Below are 24,840 nucleotides of genomic sequence, written 5' to 3' on the forward strand. Positions count from 1 at the left end.
AGTTGCAAAGGCAACATTTCTGATTTTTTTAAGTAAAAATGAAAATGTCATGCAATTGTCTGTGAGTATGACGTCTGAGCTAGTTTGCACAAGTCTGAGTGTGTACATGTTTTTCTCTCAAAGATGGTCCTTCGATGTGGGCGTCTGTCTCGAGCGATTCGCCGCTGGAGCCCAATTACAGCAGCATCGAGCAGCTCTTCTGTCTGCCGCTGGCTGAACCCAAAGACAAGAACCCAGTCGCAACGGTCAAGAAAGAGCCCAAAGAGGTAGGAGATCCTTCACAGGAACATTCAACACTGAACTGTAGCACAACCAATGAAAGGAGATTTTCACCTAGAAGAAAGACACAAAGCAGGACTGGATTTTATCATTAGGAATGGATTCAGTTGTGAGGAATAATTGATTATTGACGTCAGCTGAGAGGGAAAGTTGAGGTTAGAGGTTACTCTGATGAAAGACCAAAGCAAACATGTGTTTCTTTAAAAATATAGAGTTGTGTGATTACTATGATACTGAAAAATCGCTCAATATACTATTAAATCAAAAGTAGGGCACAGAATTTCTGGAAAAAAAGAAAGAAATTCCTAGGACTGTATTACTGTTAAAAAAAAAAAAAAATATATATATATATATATATACACACAATTATTAAGTTAATTAAACAAAGCCTGTAATTTTTGGGTAAAAAAAAATTAATAAAAAAAATTTCATAGAAATGTAAATGTCACTTTTATCGAACATTTCATAAATCGTAGAAGTACAAGTAATTACACATGCTTTTTGATTGCTTAAATTTGATTTAACTTAAATTGTGATGGAGTTCTGAAAAATTGGGAATGGGATAAAAAAAAAAATAAATTAAAGGGATTTCATAGAAATGTAAAACTTTGATTTTGATAACATGTGCAATTAAACAATTTATTAAATGTTTAACCAAAATTAAATGTAAATAAAAATGAAAAAAAATTATAAACAGAACTTGTAAAAACAAAAATGGATTTAATAGGAATGTGAAAATGTAACATTTAATAAATAGTTAAATTGTATTAATCTTATGATTATAATTACACATGCTTTTTGATTATTAAAATTTCATTTGAACCTTTGATTTAACCTAAAAAATTGTAATGGAAAAAAATTTGTCCTGAAAAATTAGAACAGGGAAAATATAAAAACAGAATTGAAAAAGATATTAAATAATAAAATGAATTTCATAGAAATGTACAACATTAATTTTGGTAAAACACAAGCAGTTAAACAATTTGTTAGATTTTTAACCATAATTAAATGTAAATAAAAATGTAAAAAAAATAAACAGAACTTGTAAAAAAATTAAATGGATTTAATAGGAATGTGAAAATGTAACATTTAATAAATTGTTAAATTGTATTAGTCTTATGATTATAATTAATTACATTCTTTTTGATTATTAAAATTTCATTGGAACCTTTGATTTAACCTAAAAAATTAGTCCTGAAAAATTAGAACAGGGAAAAAAACAGGGAGTTTGGGAAAATATAAAAACAGAAATTTTAATTTTGGTAAAACACATGCAATTAAACAATTTATTAAATGTTTAACCAAAATTAAATGTAAATAAAAATGAAAAAATATATGAACAGAACTTGTAAAAAAAAATGGATTTAATAGGAATGTAAAAATTTAACATTTAATAAATAGTTAAATTGTATTAGTCTTATGATTATAATTACACATGCTTTTTGATTATTAAAATTTAATTTGAACCTTTGATTTAACCTAAAAAATTGTAATGGAAAAAAATTAGTCCTGAAAAATTAGAACAGGGAAAATATAAAAACAGAATTTATTAAGATATTAAATAATAAAATGAATTTCATAGAAATGTACAACATTAATTTTGGTCAAACACATGCAGTTAAACAATTTTTATTAAATTTTTAACCAAAATTAAATGTAAATAAAAATGTAAAAAAATATAAACAGAACTTGTAAAAAAATAAAATGGATTTAATAGGAATGTGAAAATGTCACATTTAATAAATTAAATTGTATTAGTCTTATGATTTATAATTAATTACATTCTTTTTGATTATTAAAATTTCATTGGAACCTTTGATTTAACCTAAAAAATTAGTCCTGAAAAATTAGAACAGGGAAAAAAAACAGGGAGTTTGGGAAAATATAAAAACAGAAATTTTAATTTTGGTAAAACACATGCAATTAAACAATTTATTAAATGCTTAACCAAAATTAAATGTAAATAAAAATGTACCTTTTAATTTAACCAGAAAAAAAAAAAAACAAATCCTAAAAAATTACATCAGGAAAAAAACTGGATTTGGATAAAAAATGAAAATACGTTTCTTAGGGCCCTTAGAATAACATCACTGATGAATAATTGACAATAAGTACACGAATTAAATAAATGCAATTATTTTTGATGTCACAAAAAAACATTGAAATCAAACAATTTTCTCCTGTTTCTCAGATTTCCTTCATCGATCCCAAGAAGAATCTGAACCTGAATATCTTTCTGAAGCAGTTCAAGTGGTAAGATCGGACGTTTTGGATTAGTTAGCATGTGTTTATGTGGGATTGTGAAAGATGTTTAAGATGATTAATTTGTTTCACTCACAAACAGCTCTAATGAAGAGTTTGTGTCGATGGTGCAGAAAGGAGATTGTTCGAAGTTTGACGTTGAGTCCCTGAAACAGCTTCTGAAACTGCTTCCAGAAAAACACGAGGTACTTTACAATAAAATATGATCATTTACAATACTTGCAAATCAAAACGAGGCTTTCAATTGATGTTTTCTGTCTTTTTGACATTTGCATTAGAGTTAATATGCTGTCTATCCTGCTTTTTAATTAATAACATATGCTCTTTGATTACTAGAATTTAATTTAACCAGAAAAACTGTAATGGGAAAAATGAATTGGTGAGAAAATTACAATTGGGAAAAAATAATTTTGTACAGAAAAAAATAAATAAAATGGATTTCATCGCGATGTAATTTAAACATTTTATAAATATTTTATTACACATGCTTTTTGATTACTAAAATTTAGTTTACGCTTTAATTTAACCTGAAAAATTGTAATAGAATTTATTTGGGGGAAAAAAATTGAATTTGTGTTAAAAAAAATAATAATAATAATTTCATAGAAACGTTGATTTAATTAATATACAATTAAATGTTTAACCAAAATTAAACGTAACTAAAAATTAAACAAAACATATAAAAAAAGTATCATGATTACAATTAATTACACAAGCTTTAATTTAATCTAAAAAAAAATGTAATGGGAAAAATGAATTGGTGAGAAAATTACAATGGGGAAAAAATAAAAATGGATTTTGTAAAGAAAAAAATAAAATAAAATGGATTTCATCACGATGTAATTTAAACATTTTATAAATATTTTATTACACATGCTTTTTGATTTCTAAAATTTAGTTTAAGCTTTAATTTAACCTGAAAAATTGTAATTGAATTTATTTGGGGGAAAAAAATTGAATTTGTGTAAAAAAAAAATAATAATAATAATAATTTCATAGAAACGTCGATTTAATTAATATACAATTAAATGTTTAACAAATTAAACGTTAATAAAAATTAAACAAAACTTGTAAAAAAAAAAAAGTCTCATGATTACAATTAATTACACAAGCTTTAATTTAACCTAAAAAAATTGAAATGGAAAAAATGAATCCTGAAAAATTACAAAGAAAAAATAGAGTTCGGGAAAAAAATAACATGGATTTTATAGCAATATGAAAAAATATAATTTGTTAAACATTAAAAAAAAATAGTTGAATTATATAAGTCTTATAATTATAATTAATTACAAATGCTTTTTAATTACAAAAATTTTGGGTTACCTTTCATTTAACCTGAAATTGTAATGGAAAAAAAGTGTTTTTTATTTGAGTGTTTTGCTTTAACTTTATTCCTTCTGCTTCTCCAGATCGATAACTTGAAATCCTTTCAAGGAGAGATGGACAAACTGGCTAATGTGGATCGCTTTTACCTCTTGCTACTGGCTTTACCGTGGTAAACTGTCTCTAATAATTCATCTGTTGTTCTTTTTAATACTGTATGTGCATAAGGAGCTGTTATTATGGAGGACTGAGTCTGTTTTGCCTGTCATTAGTTACCAGCTGAGGATTGAATGCATGTTGCTGTGTGAGGAAACGCTGTCTGTGCTGGATATCCTGAAGCCCAAGGTGGAGCTGATGGAGACGGCCTGTGAGAGTGAGTATAAACCACTTCAAATCCTCTTCAAATCTTCAGCAGAGTAAGGTTTAACATCTTGAGATTTGAAATATGCAGTGAGATTATCACTTTAAAAAATCTTTGAAATCTTGAAAAAATTGCTTTAAAAACATCCGACTTTCTTCTTTAGGTTTTTTTTACATTGTTTTGTTTGTTTGTTTTATTTTTGTGTATTTTTATTTATTTATTGATATTGTTTTGTGTATTTATTCATTTACTTGTTTTGTACATTAATTACTTTTTTGTATTTATTTATTTATTGTTTTTGAATTGTATCTATTTCTTTATTTAGTTAATTTGTTTGTTTATTTGTGTCTTGGGTTGTTTGTGAATTTGTTTGAATTGTTTTGTGCATTTATTTGTTTTTATTTTATTTTATATTGTGTTTTTGTTTTATTTGTTTGTGCTTATATTTATTTATTGATTGATATTGTTTTGTGTATTTATTTGCTTGTTTTGTGCATTAATTACTTTTTTGTATTTTTAAGTTTTATCTATTTATTTATTTAGTTAATTGATTTATTTCTTTTGTGTTGTTTGTGAATTTGTATTTTGTTTTGTGTATTTGTTTAATTTTTATTTATTGTTTATGCTTTTATTTATTCATTTTTTTATTTTTTTGCATTTTGTTTAATTATTTCATTTATGTTATTTATTTATTGTTTTCTGTTGTTTTATTTGTTGTTTTTGTTTGTGCATTTTATTTATTAGTTATTTGTTTTTATTTTAATTTTCTTTCTTTATTTAATTTAGTTAATAATTGGTATGTTTGTTTGTGTGTGTGTGTGTGTATGTATGTATGTGTGTATATATATATATATATATATATATATATATTTTGTGCATTAATTTGTTTATTTATTATTTTGTTTTTATTTTTGTTTAAATTGTATCTATTTATTTAGTTATTTGTTTTGTATTGTTTGTGAATTTGTATTTATTTGTTATTTTGTTTATTTTATATTGTTTTATTTTATGTATTTTGTTGTGTTTCTATTTTTGTTTGTGTGTTTTACTTATTTTTTTTAATTAATTGTATTTTATTTTGCAAACTAAAAAAAAGGTTCTCTTTCTGAAAATAAATTTACACAGGAGATGTTCACACAAAATTTTGCAATCATCAATGCATTTATGAATTTTTTTTCTTACATTACTGTTTCGTGTACAGTATTTTTTTAGTGCACAGAATGTATTTATGCACCCAAAATAATGTTTTTGAACATCGTGTGCCCTCCACAGATCTCAGGAAAAGTTCACTGCTGCCCAGTTTCTGCAAACTCATCCTCGACGTTGGAAACTTTCTCAACTATGTAAGAAAGCGCTTCTAAATTTGTGAAAAATTACAAATTGTCAGAGAGCAGCAGAGAGAGATTGGGGCTGTTCAGAAGCCATCTGTGGCTCTAATGTCCAAATCACCCTGGATACAGACTCTGTTTACTGTATTTAGTGTCTTAGTTCCTCATTTTGTGAATTTTTCTTCTTTTCCAGGGAAGCCACACAGGAAACGCTGAGGGATTCAAGATTAGTTCCCTGCTCAAACTCACTGAAACCAAAGCAAACAAGAGCCGCATCACACTCTTACATCACATCCTCGAGGTACAGCTGCCGTTCTAGAATATTACAGTAAATGTCAGCAGTTTTGTTATTTATGACTAAAACTAGGCAAAAATAAAACATTAAAACTATTTTAAAAAGTTTCAGTAATTAGAAAAATAATTAATATAAATATTAGATCAGATTTTTAAGATGTATTAGAATTAGTGTTACCTTGGATATTATTATTATTATTATTATTATTATTATTAGCTAAAATCAAAACTAAAACCATTAAAAACAACTAATAAAATTAAGTAGTTCAGTAAAATAAAATGTATATTAAAAAACTCTAATTTTATTTGAGCTAAAACTAAATAAAATTAAACTTAATAGTAACTAAATATGAAAACTATTCAAAGAAAACTAAAAAAATTTTTTACTTAAAGTTGCTTTTAATGTTAAAATCTAATGTTTTTAATTAATATAAACTTATTGTTTTTGTTAGAACTGAACTTTTTAATTTAAACTATTTTAATTAACATTTTAAAATTTTATAGTTATATAAATATAAAGTTGTTTTTAATATTTAGGGCCCGAGCCCAAAAGGGCGAAGGCCCTATTGTTTTTCTAAGGATTATTAGGGCCCGAGCACTACAGTGCGAGGACCCTATTGGAATTGCTCCGTTTATTATTAGGGCCCGAGCCCAAAAGGGCGAAGGCCCTATTGTTCTTCTAAGGATTCTTATTTGTTTTTTTTTTTATTTGTTTTCAACCGTTGGGGCACTTTTGGGGGCCTTAACATACTCAAAAACTCTTGAAAATTTGCACACACATTGGAATCTGCCGTCGTCCGGATGCCACAGAGGCTGGGACCCGGGTGTGGTTCAGGGCCTCTACAGCGCCCCCTGGAACACAGTTTGAAAACTTGATGTACTGCGCACACATACTTGCACGTATTGATATGAAACTCGGTACACATATAGAACTCATCGAGCTGAACAACCTTTGTACTCTATGTCATAGGCTCCACGCAACAGGAAGTGAGATATTTAGGGCTGTTTAAAAAGCGCATGCTCTGGAATTTAACGTACTCCTCCCAGGGTTTCCATTGGATTGTCACCAAACTCGGTCAGCATGATCTCAAGACATTGAGGATGCTAAATTGCGAGGAGATTTTTGATATCTCGAACGGTTTGGCCGTGGCAAGGCGACAAAGTTATGGCGAGAAATGAGAAACAGGAAGTGTCTAATAACTGTTGCACACATTGCCTGATTCTGATGAAACTTCACCAGTTTGTTCGTTGTATGATGCCGATTCCATAAATGTGACTATTATGAGTCAAAGTTATAGCGCCACCAACTGGGAGCAGGAAGTGTGTCATTTTCAAAATGGTTTGAAATTAGCCTCTTAATTTTACTTGATTTTCTTTAAACTTCATCAAAATCATGTCAAAACACGGCCGTTAAGAATATGTAAAGGGGTCGAAGATAAATCGAATGCTGTTGCCATGGCAACGTGTCAAACTTTAAAATTAGATTCCTGTCTTTTCGAGGCAGATAACATGCTTAGAATTTCATGAAACTCAACAAACACATCAATATTAAGGATAGTTAGACACTGGCGAAAGGTCATAAATGGGCGTGGAGCAGGCACTCTATAGCGCCATCTTTTGACAAAAGTTGGGGGGTTAGTTTTTCCTACAGTCACCAAACTCTGTACATATATTTTTCTCATCAATCTGGAAAACTTTCTAAATCAAACTCATTAGCTAAGACCAACAGGAAGCCGGCTATTTTGATTTGAATGTGGATTTTTGGAAAAATCAGGCTGTAAACAAATTCACACTACTTCTAAGAACAACAAGCTTTTCACACCAAACTTTTTTAACATGAAGAGAAGATTCTGAAGATGTTAAATTGCGAGCGGATTTGGGATATCTTGAACGGTGTTGACGTGGTGATTTTTTAAAGATATAGTAAAAAAGATGAGCGTAGTTTTTTTTATATCTTTAAAGTGCAGCATCCAAACTCTTTAAAACTTTTTTCACACAGAGATCTTATCATTCTGAGCAAGTGCTGTTAATATAAATTTTATACAAGCTTCTATGAATTAAAGAAAATTAAAAAAATAAATCAGAAACCTGCTGTCACTCAGCAGGCTGAATGTCATTATGTGTGTGTGTTCAGTCACCACAGAATGACAGTCTGAGTGAGAGAGTGCAGGGGGGAGGGGTGAAAGGGAGATAGAGAGAGTGAAACTGTTTTGCAATAGACCATCTTTGAGGAAGAAATACACACACACACATATATATATATATATATATATGTATATATATATATATATATATATATATATATATATATATATATATATAGTGTAATCGACATAAATATGTCTGATCTTTGAGAGTCGGATATTTTGAGAAAATATAAAGGGTCACTAAGTCTTTCATTGTTTGTATTTTGCAGTTGTTGCAGTTTTTTTACTGAACTGTACCATGAACTTGTCCTATTCAGTCACATAGCAAAAGATTAAGAAAAATGCAACTTTTAGCATTAGCGATTTATCTTCATTGATAGACATTTATTTTCATAGTGTTATTTATTGAATATAAAATTTAAATTAACAATTTCAAGACAAACTTGGACAACAAAACAAGCTTTGCTGTTATCTGTTCAAAACATCTGAAAATTATACAATTTTAAGATGAGTTTTATATATATATATATATATATATATATATATATATATATTGCCCCTTTCAATACTCAACTTGTTTTTAAAGATATTTTGAAAGAATGAAGCGTTTATAGAGCACTTTATTGTGTATTGCTGTACACCCACATGAACTGTGTTCATGTTCATGTTAATTCACAGTACATAAACTATATATGAATACTTTTTTAGCTTAATATTAATTAACATTAATAAATGCTATTTATTTATTGGTCATGTTAACTAATATAGTTAATGCTAACAAATAAAACTGAATGGCAACATTTTATATTTTGTGTGTATGTGTCTGTGTGTTGATTTTAAAGTCTAACCCTTTCAATTCTGTAAACTTAAAATCCAAACTAGCAGAGGGTTACTGTGAATGCATGTGCCATCTGGGCACCGTCTTCCTTATTGATTCTTAGTTATGTAGCGCTTAAGAGTGATGTCTCATAACAGGAGGAGTCACCAGCAAAGCAATATCCACACACAAATTGTACAGATAGGTAACGATGACATTTAAGCAGAAGTGGTGGACGTAAAGCAAGCAATAATAACATTTTGTTATCATCATGAATCATGTTCTTATCATCATCATCATCAGAGTATAGGGAAATTTTTGCATATTGGTTCAGAGTTGGCATTATCTGAAGTCCTTGCATTGATTGCATTTAATTAAATCAACATTATATTTGGTCAGTCTGATCTTGAGGCCTTAGAGATGTTAAATTGTGAAGATCTTGAGTTTTCATTGAGTTGTTATAACTTAGCCATAAAATGTCTGATCTGCCACAAAATTCACAGGTTTGGTAAGAGTCCTGGCCTGAAGACACCTAAAGAATAATATTCAGATATTATCATAGCGCCACTTGTTGGCAGCAGGATATATCATATCTTTCACTAACTCAAACATACCAAGGTCAATCTGCACCAAACTTCATATGTTTGATAATAGTGCTGGCCTGAACACATCTACATGCCAATAATCAGTTATAGGCATAGCGCCACCATCTGGCAGAGGCTAGTTTGGCACATTTAAATGACTTATGACATATTTTTTCTATATTTACTGTATTAAAAGCATACTGCCCAGCGTTTGCTGATTTCCTGAAGCCACCGGTCGGCGGTGAGCCCAGGTGCGAGGGCCCGTTCATCGCTGCTCGCAGCTTTAATTATTCTTCTTCTTCTTCTTCTTCTCCAAAATGAAAAGTCTTTTTGAGGGCCTAAACATGCCCGAAAACTCACGAAACTTTGCACACGCATCAGACCTGGCGAAAATTTACATCTGATATCGTTTTCAAAAGTGGGTGTGGCAAAATGGCTCGATAGCGCCACCTATAAATTTTCAACGGAGTGCCCCTCGAGCTACGTTTCACGTACATGTACGAAACTCGGTACACATATGTAACACACCAATACCTACAAAAAAGTCTCCTGGTGCAACATCCGAAACCCAACAGGAAGTCCGTTATATTGAATTTCCTGTACGATTTTTGTGCAGTTTTTGCCATTTTCAGGCCTCATACTTTAACGAACTCCTCCTACAGTTTTTATCCGATCATCTTCAAATTTGCTGAGTGTCATCATAAGGCCTTTGCGATGTTAAATTGCGAAGCTTTAGAGTTTTCGTCGAAGGGCGTGTCCGTGGCGGCCGGACAAACTTTGATGTTTCGCCATGAAAAAGGAAGTTGCTATAACTCAGGCATACGATGTCCGATCTGCCTCAAACTTCACATGTTTGATGACAGTCCGGTCCTGAACACACGTCAGTGCCCATATTCAGTTATAGTCATAGCGCCACCTGCTGACAACAGGAAATGACATGTTTAACACTGTTACGGACTCCTAGAAACATATTGAAAAGCGTTAACAAGTCTTAAATAGGCTAGCAACATGCTACAAACATGCTAAAACATGCTAGCAACACTTAGCTAACAGCTAAAGCATGCTATTAATACAAATACTAAAGGAAATTGCTGTAACTCATGTATATAATGTTGAATCTGACCCAAACTTAATTTTCAACATGCTACAAAAATAATAAAGCATGCTAGCAACACTTAGCTAATATGCTAAAGCATGCTAATAATACAATGAAACAGGAAGTTACTCTAACTCAGGCATACAATGTCCAATCAGCCCCAAACTTAACATGTTTGATAAGAATCCTGGCCTAAACACACGCCCATGCCCGTATTCAGTTATAGTCATAGCGCCACCAGCTGGTAACAGGAAGCCACATGTTTAATACTGTTGTGGATGCCTAGCAACATTTTTAAAAAATTCAAGAACTGTTAAACAGGGTAGCAACATGCTAGAAACATGCTATAACATGTTAGCAACATTTAGCTAAGTGCTAAAGCATACTCTTAATGCAATGAAACAGGAAGTTACTGTAACTCAGGCATGCAATGTCCAATCAGCCCCAAACTTCACATGTTTGATAACAGTCCTGGCCTGAAGATATCTACATGCCAATATTCGGTTATAGTTATAGCGCCACCTACTGTCAACAGGAAGTGACATGTTTAACACTGTGACACACTATTAGCAACACACTAAAAAAGCCATTGAGTGCTAAACTAGTTTAAAACGTACTCAAACATGCTAGCAACACTTACTTAGTGCTAAAGCATGTTGTTAAAGACATAAAACAGGAAGTTACTGTAACTCAGACATGCAATGTCCAATCAGCCCCAAACTTCACGTTTGATAAGAGTCCTGGCCTGAAGATATATACATGCCCATATTCAGTTATAGTCACAGCGCCACCTGCTGACAACAGGAAGTGACGTTTAATGGTGTTACGGACTCCTAGCAACATAATAAAAAGCGTCAGCAAGTTTTAAATAGGCTAGCATCATGCTAGAATCATGTTAAAACATGCTAGCAACACTTAGCTGAGACCTAAAGCATGATATTAATACAAAGAAAAATAAGTGTAACTCATGCATACAATGTCCAATCTGACCCAAGCTTAATATGTTTGATAAGAGTCCTGGTCTGAACACAAGTCCATGCCCATATTCAGTTATAGTCATAGTGCCACCTGCTGGCAACAGGAAGTCACATGTTTAATACTGTTGTGGATGCCAAGCAACATTTTAAAAATATCAACAAGTGTTAAATAGGGTAGCAACATGCTAGAAACATGTTAGCAATATTTAGCTAAGTGCTAAAGCATACTCTTAATGCAATGAAACAGGAAGTTACTGTAACTCAGGCATGCAATGTCCAATCAGCCCCAAACTCAATATGTTTGATAAGAGTCCTGGCCTGAATACATTTACATGCCAATATTCAGTTATAGTCATAGCGCCACCAGCTGGCAACAGCAAATTACTTGTTTTACACTAACTTAAACATGCAATGTACAATTTGCACCAAACTTGACATGTTTGCCAATAGTCCTGGCCTGAAGACACCTAAAAGCTAATATTTCGTAATAGCACCACCTGTTGGCAGCAGGATATGTCATGAATTACACTCAAGCATGCCATGTTCAATCTTCACCAAACTTCATATGTTTGATAAAAGCGCTGGCCTGAAGACATCTGCATGCCAATATTCAGTTATAGGCATAGCGCCACCAGCTGGCAGCAGGAAGATAGGCACATATCAATGACTTTGACATATTCCTCCTACATTTACTGTGCTAATAGCATAGTGCCCACCATTCGCCACCGATCAGCGGTGAGCCCGAGTGCGAGGGCCCTACCATCGCTGCTTGCAGCTTTAATTATTAGGGCCCGAGCCCAGAATGGGCGAAGGCCCTATTGTTTTTCTAAGGATTATTATTATTATTATTATTATTATTTCATCAATGTTTTGGGTCATTTCGGGGCCCTTAACATACACGAAAACTCTTGAAACTTTGCACACACATTGGAAACTGCGGCCATCAGGGCCGGACAAACTTTGACATGGGGGGGTCACCTGGGGGGGGCGTGGCACAGCGTTAAAAATTTTTACTTTTGAGGGACTCTGGAGCACACACCGGTTGACCTACATTTATCAAAATTCATACACATATAGACCTCATCGGGCTGAACAACTTTCATGCTCAAAGTCAGTGCTTCGCCCAACAGGAAGTCAGCTATTCAGGGATGTCTAAAAAGCGCATGCAATGGAATTTGATATACTCCTCCTAGGTGTATCCACCGATGGCCACCGAACTCGGTCAGCATGATCTCAAGACATTGGAGACGCAAAATTGCCAGGGGAATTTTGATATTTCGAACGGTTTGGCCGTGGCGGGGCGACAAAGTTATGGCGAGAAATGAGAAACAGGAAGTGTCTAATAACTTTAACACACTTTGTCTGATTTTGACCAAACTTCAGCAGTTTGTTCATCGTCTGATGCCAATCACAGAGATGTGACTATTATGAGTTAAAGTTATAGCGCCACCAACTGGCAGCAGAAAGCGCAACGTTTTCTAAATGCTTTTAAATCAGCCTCTTAATTTTACTCAATTTGCTTGAAACTTCATCCCAATAATGCCGAAACACGGCCGATGAGAATCTGTGAAGGGCATTATCGATAACTTTTATCATGTTGCCATGGCAACGTGTCAAACTTTAACTTTAGTTTTTTGCGTTTTCGAGCCACTTAAAATACTTGGAATTTCATGAAACTCAACACACACATCTGTATTAATGATATTTAGACACTGATAAAAGCCCATAAATGGGCGTGGAGGAGGCACTCTATAGCGCCACCTTTTGACAAAAGTTGGGGGTTTAGTTTTGCCTACAGTCACCAAACTCGGTACATATATTGGTCTCATCAAGCCGGACAACTTTCTAATTAACACTTATTAGCTATAATAAACAAGAAGTTGGCTATTTTTATTTGAATGTGGATTTTTGGAAAAATCAGGCTGTAAATAAAATCATACTAAACAAAGCAGAAACAAGAAGTTCACACCAAACTTTGTCAACATGATAAGAATATACTCAAAATGCTAAATTGTGAGCGGATTTTGGATATCTTGAACGGTGTTGATGTGGTGATTTTTTAAAAGTCACAGTAAAAAAAGTTGCATAAATTTTTCTATATCTTTAAAGTGCCTAATACCAACTCTTCAAAACTTTGTATATATGAAGAACAAATCATTCTTAGAAAATACGCTTGGTATCAAAATTGTATCATGCTCAGAGGCCCCAAAAACATTAAAAGTATCCAGAAGTGAGAGAGGGAGAAATGAAGACTGTAATACAAGGGATGAACACCAGAGGTCCTCGTATGATAAGGAATATTTTTACCTCTAATCCTATTCTGTTCATTCTCAATGTGCAACAAAGAAACTTCATTTGTAATGGACTATATCACATTAGATTTATTTTTTACATTATATTCTATTCTATTGACTATTAACAACTAACTCTCACCAACTAACACTCCTTACAGTGTAGACTTAGTTTAATGTTAGGCTAAGTAGAAGGTTCATGTTCTTGCAAAGTTACTTATAATCAGTTTGTCTTTTGGGGAACTGTCTAAATACAGTGTTAGCATATATTTACCACAACAAATAATAATTACTGCTAGCTGACATGCAGTTGCAGAGTTACTTATAAAAAGCTGTCTAACGGGTACCATCAAAATAATTAAACTGATCATGTTATACATTCATCTGATCTGATACCTGATCTTATGGCTATTTGAGAATTATTATTATTATTACTTATAAGTGATCTTTGTATGCTTTAAGTAAAGTGACATCAGTAAGATGGCAAAATATGAGACTTATACATTATAACTATGAGGAGGTAATCATACTCATAAAAGCTATAATAAAAAAAAAATTCTAATACATTAAAACTGTTCTTATGAATGCTCATGAGATGATACAACATATTATAAGGTTTTTTATAATTTGTTATGCATTCATTATAATGCCTTAAGAATACCCTCATAATGTATTATTAATACATGAACCCACAAATATTTTTAACAAATATAAATAAATGTACTAATGTACCTTTTAATAATATATGAATACTTTTTTTTAGCTTAATATTAATTAACATTAATAAATGCTATTTAATTATTGTTCATGTTAACTAATATAGTTAATGTTAACAAATTAAACTGGATGTCAAAATTTTAAATATTGTGTGTATGTGTCTGTGTGTTAATTTTAATTAACCCTTTCAATTCTGTAAACTTTAAATCCAAAGTGGCAGAGGGTTACTGTGAATGCATGTGCCAAATGGGCACCGTTTTCCTGATGCTATCGGGATGGTGACTGCGCATATGGCGAGGGCCCGGTCATCGCTGCTTGCAGCTTTAATTATTATTATTTTTTTTTCAATGTTTTGGGTGATTTTGGGGCCCTTAACATACACGAAAACTCTTGAAAATTTGCACACACATTGGAACCTGCGGCCATCAGGGCCGGACAGACTTTGACATGGGGGGGTCACCTGGGGGGGGCGTGGCACAGCGTTAAAAATTGCGACTTTTGAGGGACTCTGGAGCGCACACCAATTGATCTACAGTCACCAAAATTCATACACATATAGACCTCATCGGGCCGAACAACTTCCGTGCTCACAGTCCGTGCTTCACCAAACAGGAAGTCAGCTATTCAGGGATGTCTAAAAAGCGCATGCAATGGAATTTGAAATACTCCTCCTAGACCTTCCAACCGATGGCCACCAAACTCGGTCAGCATGATCTCAAGACATTGGGGACGCAAAATTGCCAGGGGATTTTTGATATCTCGAACGGTTTGGCCGTGGCGGGGCGACAAAGTTATGGCGAGAAATGAGAAACAGGAAGTGTCTAATTACTTTAACACACTTTGTCTGATTTTGACCAAACATCAGCAGTTTGTTCATCTTATGATGCCAATCACAGAGATGTGACTATTAGGAGTCAAAGTTATAGCGCCACCAACTGGCAACACAAAGCGCAACGTTTTCTAAATGCTTTTAAATCAACCTCTTAATTTTACTCAATTTGCTTCAAACTTCATCTCAATAATGTTGAAACACGGCCAATGAGAATCTGTGAATTGCCTTATCGATAACTTTTATCATGTTGCCATGGCAACGTGTCAAACTTTAACTTTAGCTTTTTGTGTTTTGAAGCCACTTAAAATACTCAGAATTTCATGAAACTTCACACACACATCTGTATTAATGATATTAAGACACTGATAAAAGCCCATAAATGGGCGTGGAGCAGGCGCTCCATAGCGCCACCTTTTGACAAAAGTTGGGGGTTTAGTTTGTCCTACAGTCACCAAACTCGGTACATATATTGATCTCATCAAGCCAGAAACATTTGTAATTTACACCCATTAGCTACGATCAACAGGAAGTCGGCTATTTTGATTTGAATGTGGATATTTGGAAAAATCAGGCTGTGGAATTTTATATACTTCTCTCAGGAAAACCAACCAATTCACACCAAACTTTTTTGACATATTGCCAACATTCTGAAGATTCTAAATTGCGAGCAGATTTAGGATATCTTGAACGGTGTTGATGTGGTGATTGATTGAAATCGGAGTAAAACAAGATAGCCGTAATTTTATTATATCTTTAAAGTGCAGCATCCAAAGTCTTTGAAACTTTTTTCATACAGACTACTAGTCATTCTGATCAGACACCGTTCATTTCATAATTATACAAAGATCTATGAATTAATGAAAATTAAAAAACAAATCTGATCCCTCTCTGCTCTGCACTTATGTGTGTGCGTGGTAAGTGGGTGTGTGTTTGTTGAGTGTTAGGGTGAGAGTGGGGAGGGGGGATGGGTGGAAAGAGAGAGTCAGAGAGGAGGAGATAGAAGGGAATATTTAAACTCTTGGTTGTTTATTCATTAGGATGTGAATTAGGGCTGGGTATTGTGACCAATTTGGCAATTCGATTCGATTGTTATTTTTATGGTTTCGATTCGATTATATTCGATTCGATATCGATTAGCTATCAATATTTCATTTAAAATGTTAGTTTTGCAGACATGGGATCACTATTTTGATATAAATCCTGGTAACTTAAAACTCCCCTACTTAAGTTTATTACTGAAATACACATCTACATTAATAATAGGGTGCACACAGTTGTTTATTTTAAACAACTTTTATTTTAAATGAACACTGTAACAAGAAGTCATAAATATGTGCATCCAATGTACACCATGCAAACAAACTGCAAAATGCACATTACTGTAAAAAAATAAAAAGACTAAATGTGCAACAGTGAAATCTATTAAGAACTTCAAACATGTTTAAGAAATATATATTTTTTTTAATTCAAATCAGGCCCATCATAAAGCCCTTGTCTGCATATACAAAACATTCTAACTGTCCATAAAACTAACTAACTTTTTTTGCAAAAAATTTACACCCATTAGCTACGACCAACAGGAAGTCAGCTATTTTGATTTGAACGTGGATTTTTGGAAAAATATAGCTGAATAAATTCATATCACTCATAGCAGAATCAGACAGTGCACACCAAACTTTGTCAACATGATGCCAAGATACTGAAGATGTTAAAATGTGAACGGCTTTGGGATATCTTGAACGGTGTTGATGTGGTGATTTATGAAAGTAACAGTAAAAAAGATGGAGAGTTATTTCCATATATCTTTAAATTGCATTATTCTAACTCATCAAAACTTTTTACATATAAAGAACAAGAAATTCTTAGGAAATACGTGTAGTTTCAAAATGTTATCATGCTCAGAGGCCCCAAAAACATTAAAAGTGTCATATAAATTGTCAGATTAAAGCTCTAATACCAGGGATGAACACTAGAGGTCCTCATAAGATAAGGAATTGTTTGAACAATAATGCTATTTAGCTCATTCTCAGTGTATAAGAATGAAAATAATCCATAGAAACAGTTGATATATAATGTACTGTCAGTGTACTTTTACATAATTATTTTGTATAGGTGCTTAAAGAGCATTAAAATCTTTTTTTAATCTTTTAAGGAAAAAATATATGATTTATATACATATATACAATCTCACTGATAGAATAAAAAATCTTATAAGTATGACACTATACTGCTCAGTTCACTTAATTAGAATGAGAAACAAATACATCAACTAAGTTAATATGTATTTATTTTTAATATATTTGTTTATAATTATTTCACAGATGCTTATAGATCATTAAAATAATATTTAAAAATGGTTGTAGATCATAAAACATGGTAACTATTTAAAATAGGGTCTCTTTTGTTAACAATGGTTAATAAACTAACACACGAACGAACAACGAACAATATGTTTGTACTCGATTTTCTTCAAACTTCATCAGAATGATGTAAAAACACGGCCGATGAGAGTCTGTAAAGGCGTCCCTGATGCATCAAATGCTGTTGCCATGGCAAATAAATAAAAATACAAAATACATTCAAATATTTGTTTCCTGTGTTTTTGAGGCAGATAGCGTGCCTAGAATTTCATTTTCCATTTTCAATTTTCAATTTTCAATTATTTATTATATATTTAAAGTGCAGCATCCTAACTCTTTGAAACTTTTTTCATACAAATAACTATTCATTCTGATCAAACACAGTTCATTTCATAATTATACAAAACTCCACGAATGAAAGAAAATTAAAAAACAAATCTGATCTCACTCTGCTCTGCACTCTATGTGTGTGTTTGTGTGGTAAGTGGCTGAGTGTAAGGAGGGGGGATGGGTGGTAAGAGAAAGAGTCAGACAGGAGGAGAGACAGTTAGGGTTAGTCCAAAGGGTTACTGTGAATGCATGTGCCAACTGGGCACCGTTTTCCTGATGCTATCGGGATGGCGACTGCCAGACGGCGAGGGCCCGGTCAACGCTGCTTGCAGCTTTAATAAAAATAATTGTAATTTTAATACATTTTTATAACATTTTAATCAATAGGAAATAGTCAGTAAATGTAGTTTGTTTTTGTTAATATAAAATTATTTAAATGTTAATATGAAGTTGTTTTTAATATAAAAAATAACAACACATTTTTATAAAATTTTAATCAATATGCAACAGTCAGTAGTTAAATTAGTTAAAATAAAGTTGTTTTTAATATTAAAATAATAAAAAAAACATAATAACATTTTAATCAATAGTCAGTAGTTAAATAATTAAACTGTTTTTAGTTAATATTAAATTATTTAAATGATTAGTTAAGTTGATTTTAAATAAAAAATAATAATTTAAAAAATGTTAATCAATAGGCAATAGTCAGTAAATTTAAAAATGTTTTTAGTTAATATAAAATTACAATTATTACTTAATATAACGTTGTTTTTAATATTAAAAATAATTGGAATACATTTTTATACAATTTTAATCAATATGAAATAGTCAGTTAAATAATTTAAAAATGTTTTTAGTTAATATTACATTATTTAAATAATTATTGATAAAGCTATTTTTAATAATAAAAATAATTGTAATTTTAATACATTTTGGTCATTTTAATCAACAGGCAATAGTTAGGAGTTTAATCATTTTAAAATGTTTTTAGTTAAAATTAAATTATTTAAATAATTAGTAAATATATAGTTGCTTTTATTACAATAATTTGATTTTTAATTAATTTAAATACAATTTTTAATTAAGTCAGTAGTCATTTTAATAAAAAAAACATTAAAATATATATATATATACAAAAACATCTCAGAGCCGCTGTTGGATGATTTATACTGTCAAGCTCCAAAAAAGCACCATAATTGTAGGTTCCTATGACTGAAGTGCTTTTATAGCATGTTCTTTGACCCTTGTTTTAAGTGTGAGCGACTAAATGCTCTTTATTTTTGGAAGAATTACTCCATTGAATCTTTAAATGCTCTCCTTTGTCTGTGATTTGGGGTGAATGTCTGTGGATCTTGTGATTTCCAGGAAGCTGAATTAAACCATACAGAGCTGCTGAACCTTCCAGACGAGATTGAGACCTGCGAGAAAGCGGCCGGGTAAAACTACATATTAAACATTTTTAATATGAGAAACATTGTCTATACAACTATAATATTTAAAAATGTTAACAATTAACTTTATTAACTATTAAATATTTTTAATTAACATTAACTAAAAGCATTTCTTTTTGATTAAAAACAACTACTGCCTGTTAATATTTTTAATATTCATTAAAATATTTGTAATATAAAAAACTTTATATGACTATATGATATGTAAAATGTTAATTAAAAACAGTTTTTCATTGTAATTTAATAAAAAAGTTTAATATTAAGAACTACTTTATTTAAATTAATTATTTAAATAATTTAATATTAACTAAAAACATAATTTAATAATTATTTAGCTATTGAATATTAAAAACTGTTTTTTTATCAAAACTATTTTTATTCTTAGCATTTTTTAATATTATATAGTCAAAGTTTTTTATATTAAAAATATTTTAATGAATATTAAAAAATATTAATAGGCAGTAGTTGTTTTTAATCAAAAAGAAATGTTTTTAGTTAATATTAATAATTTTTATTTTTTAATATTAAAAACTTATTTTTATTTAATGTTTTTTTCATGAATGTTAAAAATAATATTAGCTACAAACATTAAAAAAAAAAACATTTTTGATTAAAAACAACTACTGCCTATTAATTTTTTTTTTATATTTAATGAAATTATTTTACCATTTAAAAAATATGTATTTATATAACTATAATATTTAAAAAAAAATGTTAAGAATTTAAAATAGTTTAAATTAAGAACAGGTTTTAATAAAAAAAATACTACTGACTGATTTTTTTTATTTTTTTTTAATTTTTTCTCAATCGCTTTTCAATCATTGTTTCAGCATAAATCTGGATTCGATTCAAGCAGAAACCAGTCAACTTCTGAAGAGGCTGAGAGATGCGGAGAAGAAAGTGTCTTCATCAGTGGAGGACGTCAAGCAGCAGTTTTTAGGGCTTATTGAGGTACAAACACGTGTTTAAATGTATAAATATAGTGTGTTTGTAGCTGCATTGTGTTCCTGAATGTTCCTGCGGGGTCTGTGCAGAAGAACCTGACGGCGTGTGCCGCTCTGGACGAGCGTTTCTCCAACATCAACAACAAGAAAGGAGATCTAGCTCAGTATTTGTGTGAAGATGTGGCTCATCTCTCGCTGGACGAGCTCTTCAACACCATCAAGACTTTCCGGCAGCTCTTCATCAAAGCCTTGAAGGTCCGTCAGCTTTTATTATGCAGATTTATTGGGTTTATGAAGCCTTGGGATCAGATGAAGATGCTTTTAAAACCTCAATTTGAAGTGAGACACATTTAAAAAAGTATATATTAAAATATTTTATATTTATAGTTGAATAACTATTAGAGTTGCTTTTAATATTAAAAAATAATGTTTTAATGACGGTGTTTTTATTCAATTACAATATTTTAAGTACTAGTCGTTTTTAATTGTTTAAAAAATGTTTTAATACAAAAAAATGTATAGTTAATGTTAGTTATTTTTAATATTTAATATTAAATGTTAATTTAATTCTAAATGTAATATTAAATTAATTTTCATATTTAACTTTTTATTAATGCTTTTATATTGAGTTAGTATTAATGAATGTTAATATTGAAGTTGCTTTTGCTGCTAAAAATTATTTTTAAATTAAATATTAATTAAAATATTTTAATATTAATGAATAGTTGTTCTTTTTATTAACTTTTTAAAATATAAAATATTGTCGTTTTTAATGTAAAAAATATTAAAATTACTTCATTTTAATATTAGTTAATAATAAAATTTAATTAAATTAAATAATTGTAATTAAAATATTTTAATATGAATTAATAGTAAGTCTTTTTATTAACTTTTATATATAAATATAAATTTTAGTTTTTAATGTTACAACTAATCTTTTTTAATTATTAAAATATTGTAATATTTACATTTTTATTTGGTAAAAAAACGATATTAAAATAGTATTTTATTAAAGGTTTTTGATATTAAACACTTTTTTTATTAATATTCAATTTATGTAAACTTTTTTAAAATATAAAAATAGTTAACATTTTAAAATTGTTTTTAATGTTAAAAACTGACTTTTTTCATTATTAAAACATTTTAATTAGAATTAAAATAACTAGTTAATAAAATTGTTTAACATTTTTTGGACTTTTTTTAACTTTATTTCAATTAAATATTTTAACAATAATTAACAGTTTATATTTAAATATTTTTTATTGAAAACTTTTTTCAATATAAAAATACTATTTATAGTTAATATTAAAGTTGTTTTGAATGTTAAAAAATATTTTTTTTTATTTGCATGAATGGCAATGCATGGTTCTTACTAACTCAAAAAATATAAAAAGATGACATTAATTGAAATAAATATTAACTCATAACTAATTAAAATGAATCAGCAAAATTATTAAAACTTTAACTGGAAATAAAATTAATAAAACATTTTTTTTTTTAATTAATGAAATAAAATTAATATATAACAACGTATCATTAATAATAAAATAATATTGAGTAATTTGTTCACATCACAGAGGTCTGGAAATGTTGTTCCTTCTGTAGGAAAACAAGATCCGTAAAGAACAAGCGGCCAAAGCGGAGAAAAGAAAGCAGCAGCTGGCGGAAGAGGAATCCAAGAGACAGAAAGGAGAAGATGGGAAGATAAGTGAGTCGTTAGTCTAATTAACCAATGCCTGTTTATTGGCTTTGTTTTGTGTAATGCTTCAGACTCTCATTTAATGCAGATCTAACATGTTTAATCTTAAAATGAATATGAAAATATAATAATAATATTAAAGTGCTTTAATTAAAATAGTTATTAATAATCATTTTAAATTCATTCAAATATATATTTTTATTTAATATTGCAATATTTTAATATTAATACATATTCAAAAATTTACATTTTTAAAGGTCATTTTAATAAAAAAAAATCTAATTAATATTAAAAATAAGTATAGTTAATATTAGTTTTTAATATTAATGTTTAATATTATGATATTTTTATATCCATTTATTTTAATATTAAAGTGTTTTAATTCATTAATTTATAATAATGCTAATTATTTAATGTTACAATGTGTATATGAATTGTTAATATATATTTTTACATTTTAATATACAAGTAGTTTTAATTAAAACATTTCTAATAAATATTTTAAAAAGTATAGTTCAAATTAAAATGACTGTTTAAATTGAAAGTAGTTTTTAGTACTAAAACATTCTGTTAAAAGCTTAACTAAAATTACAGTATTTTGATATTAATTTTAATGTGTTTTAATTTATTTAAATAGTCATTAATAGCAATTTTAAATGTATTTTCATTTTACAATATTTTAATAATTATTCATATAAAGTTTAAAATTTTAATATTAAAGTTGTTTACTTTTTTCTATTTAATATTTTAAAATAATCAGTTATTAGTTTTTAATATTAATATTTATTATTATTATAATAGTAATTTGTTACCTATAATGTTATTGTTCTATAATAATATATTACGTAATGTTATAATAAATACAAAAATATTTTCTTTTTGAGGATTTTTATATTTTTTAATTAGTAGTAATAATTTATTTATTAAGAAAATTTATTAAACAATGTTATTATTGTTATATAATAATAATAATAATAATATTTTTGTATTATAATAATGTTGCTTTTGTATAATAATAATAATAATATTAATAATAATAGTAATAATAGTGCTGTCAAACGATTAATCACGATTTAATGTGTGTGTGTACAGTGTATATTTAATGTGTGTGTATATATAAATACACACATATGCATGGATGTATTTAAGAAAAATGTTATGTTTATATATTAAATATATTTATATATAATATTAATTATTGAATAAAAATGTATTTCAAAATAAATATAGAAAATATTCTCAAAATATATACTGTATGTGTGTGTATTTATATATACATAATATACACAGTACACACACATATTATGTAAACAACAACTTTTATTTTGGATGCGATTAATCGTTTGACAGCACTAAAATATATTACATATAATGTTGTAATATAACAGTAGTTAAATATTTTTATTTTTCAACATTTTAATATTTCAATAATAATGAGAGATGATGATAATAATAATAATTATTGATTACATTATAGAAATAATTGTTCTATAATAATATAATATATTAAATCAATATTTAATAAATAAAACGATTAATTAAAATAATTTAAAAAAATTATAATTAAAAATATTTTAATATTGGTTAACAGTTTGTCATTTTCATTTAAAAACTATTGTTTTTAACTTTTAATATTGTTTTTGTTTTTAATATTAAAATTAGTTTTAATTAACATTAAAATGTTTAATTTTTTTTTTTTTTTTTTTTTGTGTGTTATTCATTAGTATTTCCAGTTTTCACTAATAGAAATGTGTTTTGTGTCAGTCCGCAGAGGTCCGGTGCCGCAGGACGACGGCTGCATCATCGATCATCTCCTGGCCGACATTCGAAAGGGTTTCCATCTGAGAAAGACTCGTCCCAGGTGCGAAACGGAAAGCCCTTCTAGTGAAATGCATAGAGATACGGGAGCGTCCGGTAAGAATATCAGCCTCCGGTGCTCGAGTCTGAACTGCACGCGTTTGTTTCTGTGTCTATGATGAGTGGACTAAAGGGGGTCTGACTGTTGAATTGATTATACGATTAAAAACTAACTGTAATGTTCACTGCAGTCCGCTTTTATTGACCCCTTTAAAGGCAAACCCGTGTTTGCGAGTCCAGTCACTCATAGAGTCGCTGTGTGACGGAGGATTTGAGCCTGATTCCTCACCTCCTGCTGCACGACCAATCAGCTTTGCCGCTTGCCTCCTTCGCCTCTTCTGATTGGTTGCTGACACCAGTCTGAGCTGTCAATCACGTGCCAGTGATATTAAACACTACATTGTTAGCAAAGCTGCATGTCAATGTATGTGAATACAAGCTGTAAACTCAAATGGGTAGTTGACATTTTGATTTATTAATTTAACATCAATATGTTTAAGGAACATTGTTTAAATTCTGTAAATGGTGATTAATGCTTTTAGGTTATTCATCATTTTGTTCTGCTTTGTATAGGGCTGCACAATTAATCGTAATATAACTAGCTTTCAAACTCTGCTGTTTTTAGTCAAACTAAAAGTTTAAAAATTAAGACATTTAGAAAATAATTTATAAATATTTGTAGTTTAATTTAGAACAGTATACAATAAATAAATTGCTTTATAAAAACTACAAAAAATCTAGTTTTATAATAAATACTGCTAATAATAATAAAATAAAATAATATTTTTCATTTAGTTTTTGTTTAATGGTAATATATATGAGAAAGTAAAAGACATAATTTTAAATAATTATTATATGTTTGTTGTTTTCAATAAGAATACTTATTAATTT

At 29.5% G+C, this 24,840-nt stretch overlaps 1 protein-coding gene across 1 annotated transcript in view; it reads left to right on the forward strand.

Annotated features, from left to right (window-relative positions):
• LOC141296203 (inverted formin-2-like) overlaps positions 1–24,068 on the forward strand; it is a 28,531-nt gene extending 4,463 nt beyond the window's left edge. Inside the window, exons 5-16 of the mRNA XM_073827479.1 lie at positions 124–266; positions 2,471–2,532; positions 2,624–2,726; positions 3,951–4,036; positions 4,137–4,237; positions 5,498–5,568; positions 5,747–5,854; positions 19,364–19,434; positions 20,280–20,400; positions 20,484–20,648; positions 21,999–22,101; positions 23,857–24,068. Coding sequence (XP_073683580.1) covers positions 124–266; positions 2,471–2,532; positions 2,624–2,726; positions 3,951–4,036; positions 4,137–4,237; positions 5,498–5,568; positions 5,747–5,854; positions 19,364–19,434; positions 20,280–20,400; positions 20,484–20,648; positions 21,999–22,101; positions 23,857–24,068 — 1,346 coding nt within the window. The remainder of the gene's footprint in view (positions 1–123; positions 267–2,470; positions 2,533–2,623; positions 2,727–3,950; positions 4,037–4,136; positions 4,238–5,497; positions 5,569–5,746; positions 5,855–19,363; positions 19,435–20,279; positions 20,401–20,483; positions 20,649–21,998; positions 22,102–23,856) is intronic.
• Positions 24,069–24,840: the final 772 nt, after the last annotated feature.

This window comes from Garra rufa, chromosome 21 (genome assembly GCF_049309525.1).
Source record: "Garra rufa chromosome 21, GarRuf1.0, whole genome shotgun sequence".
Taxonomy (NCBI): Eukaryota; Metazoa; Chordata; class Actinopteri; order Cypriniformes; family Cyprinidae; genus Garra; species Garra rufa.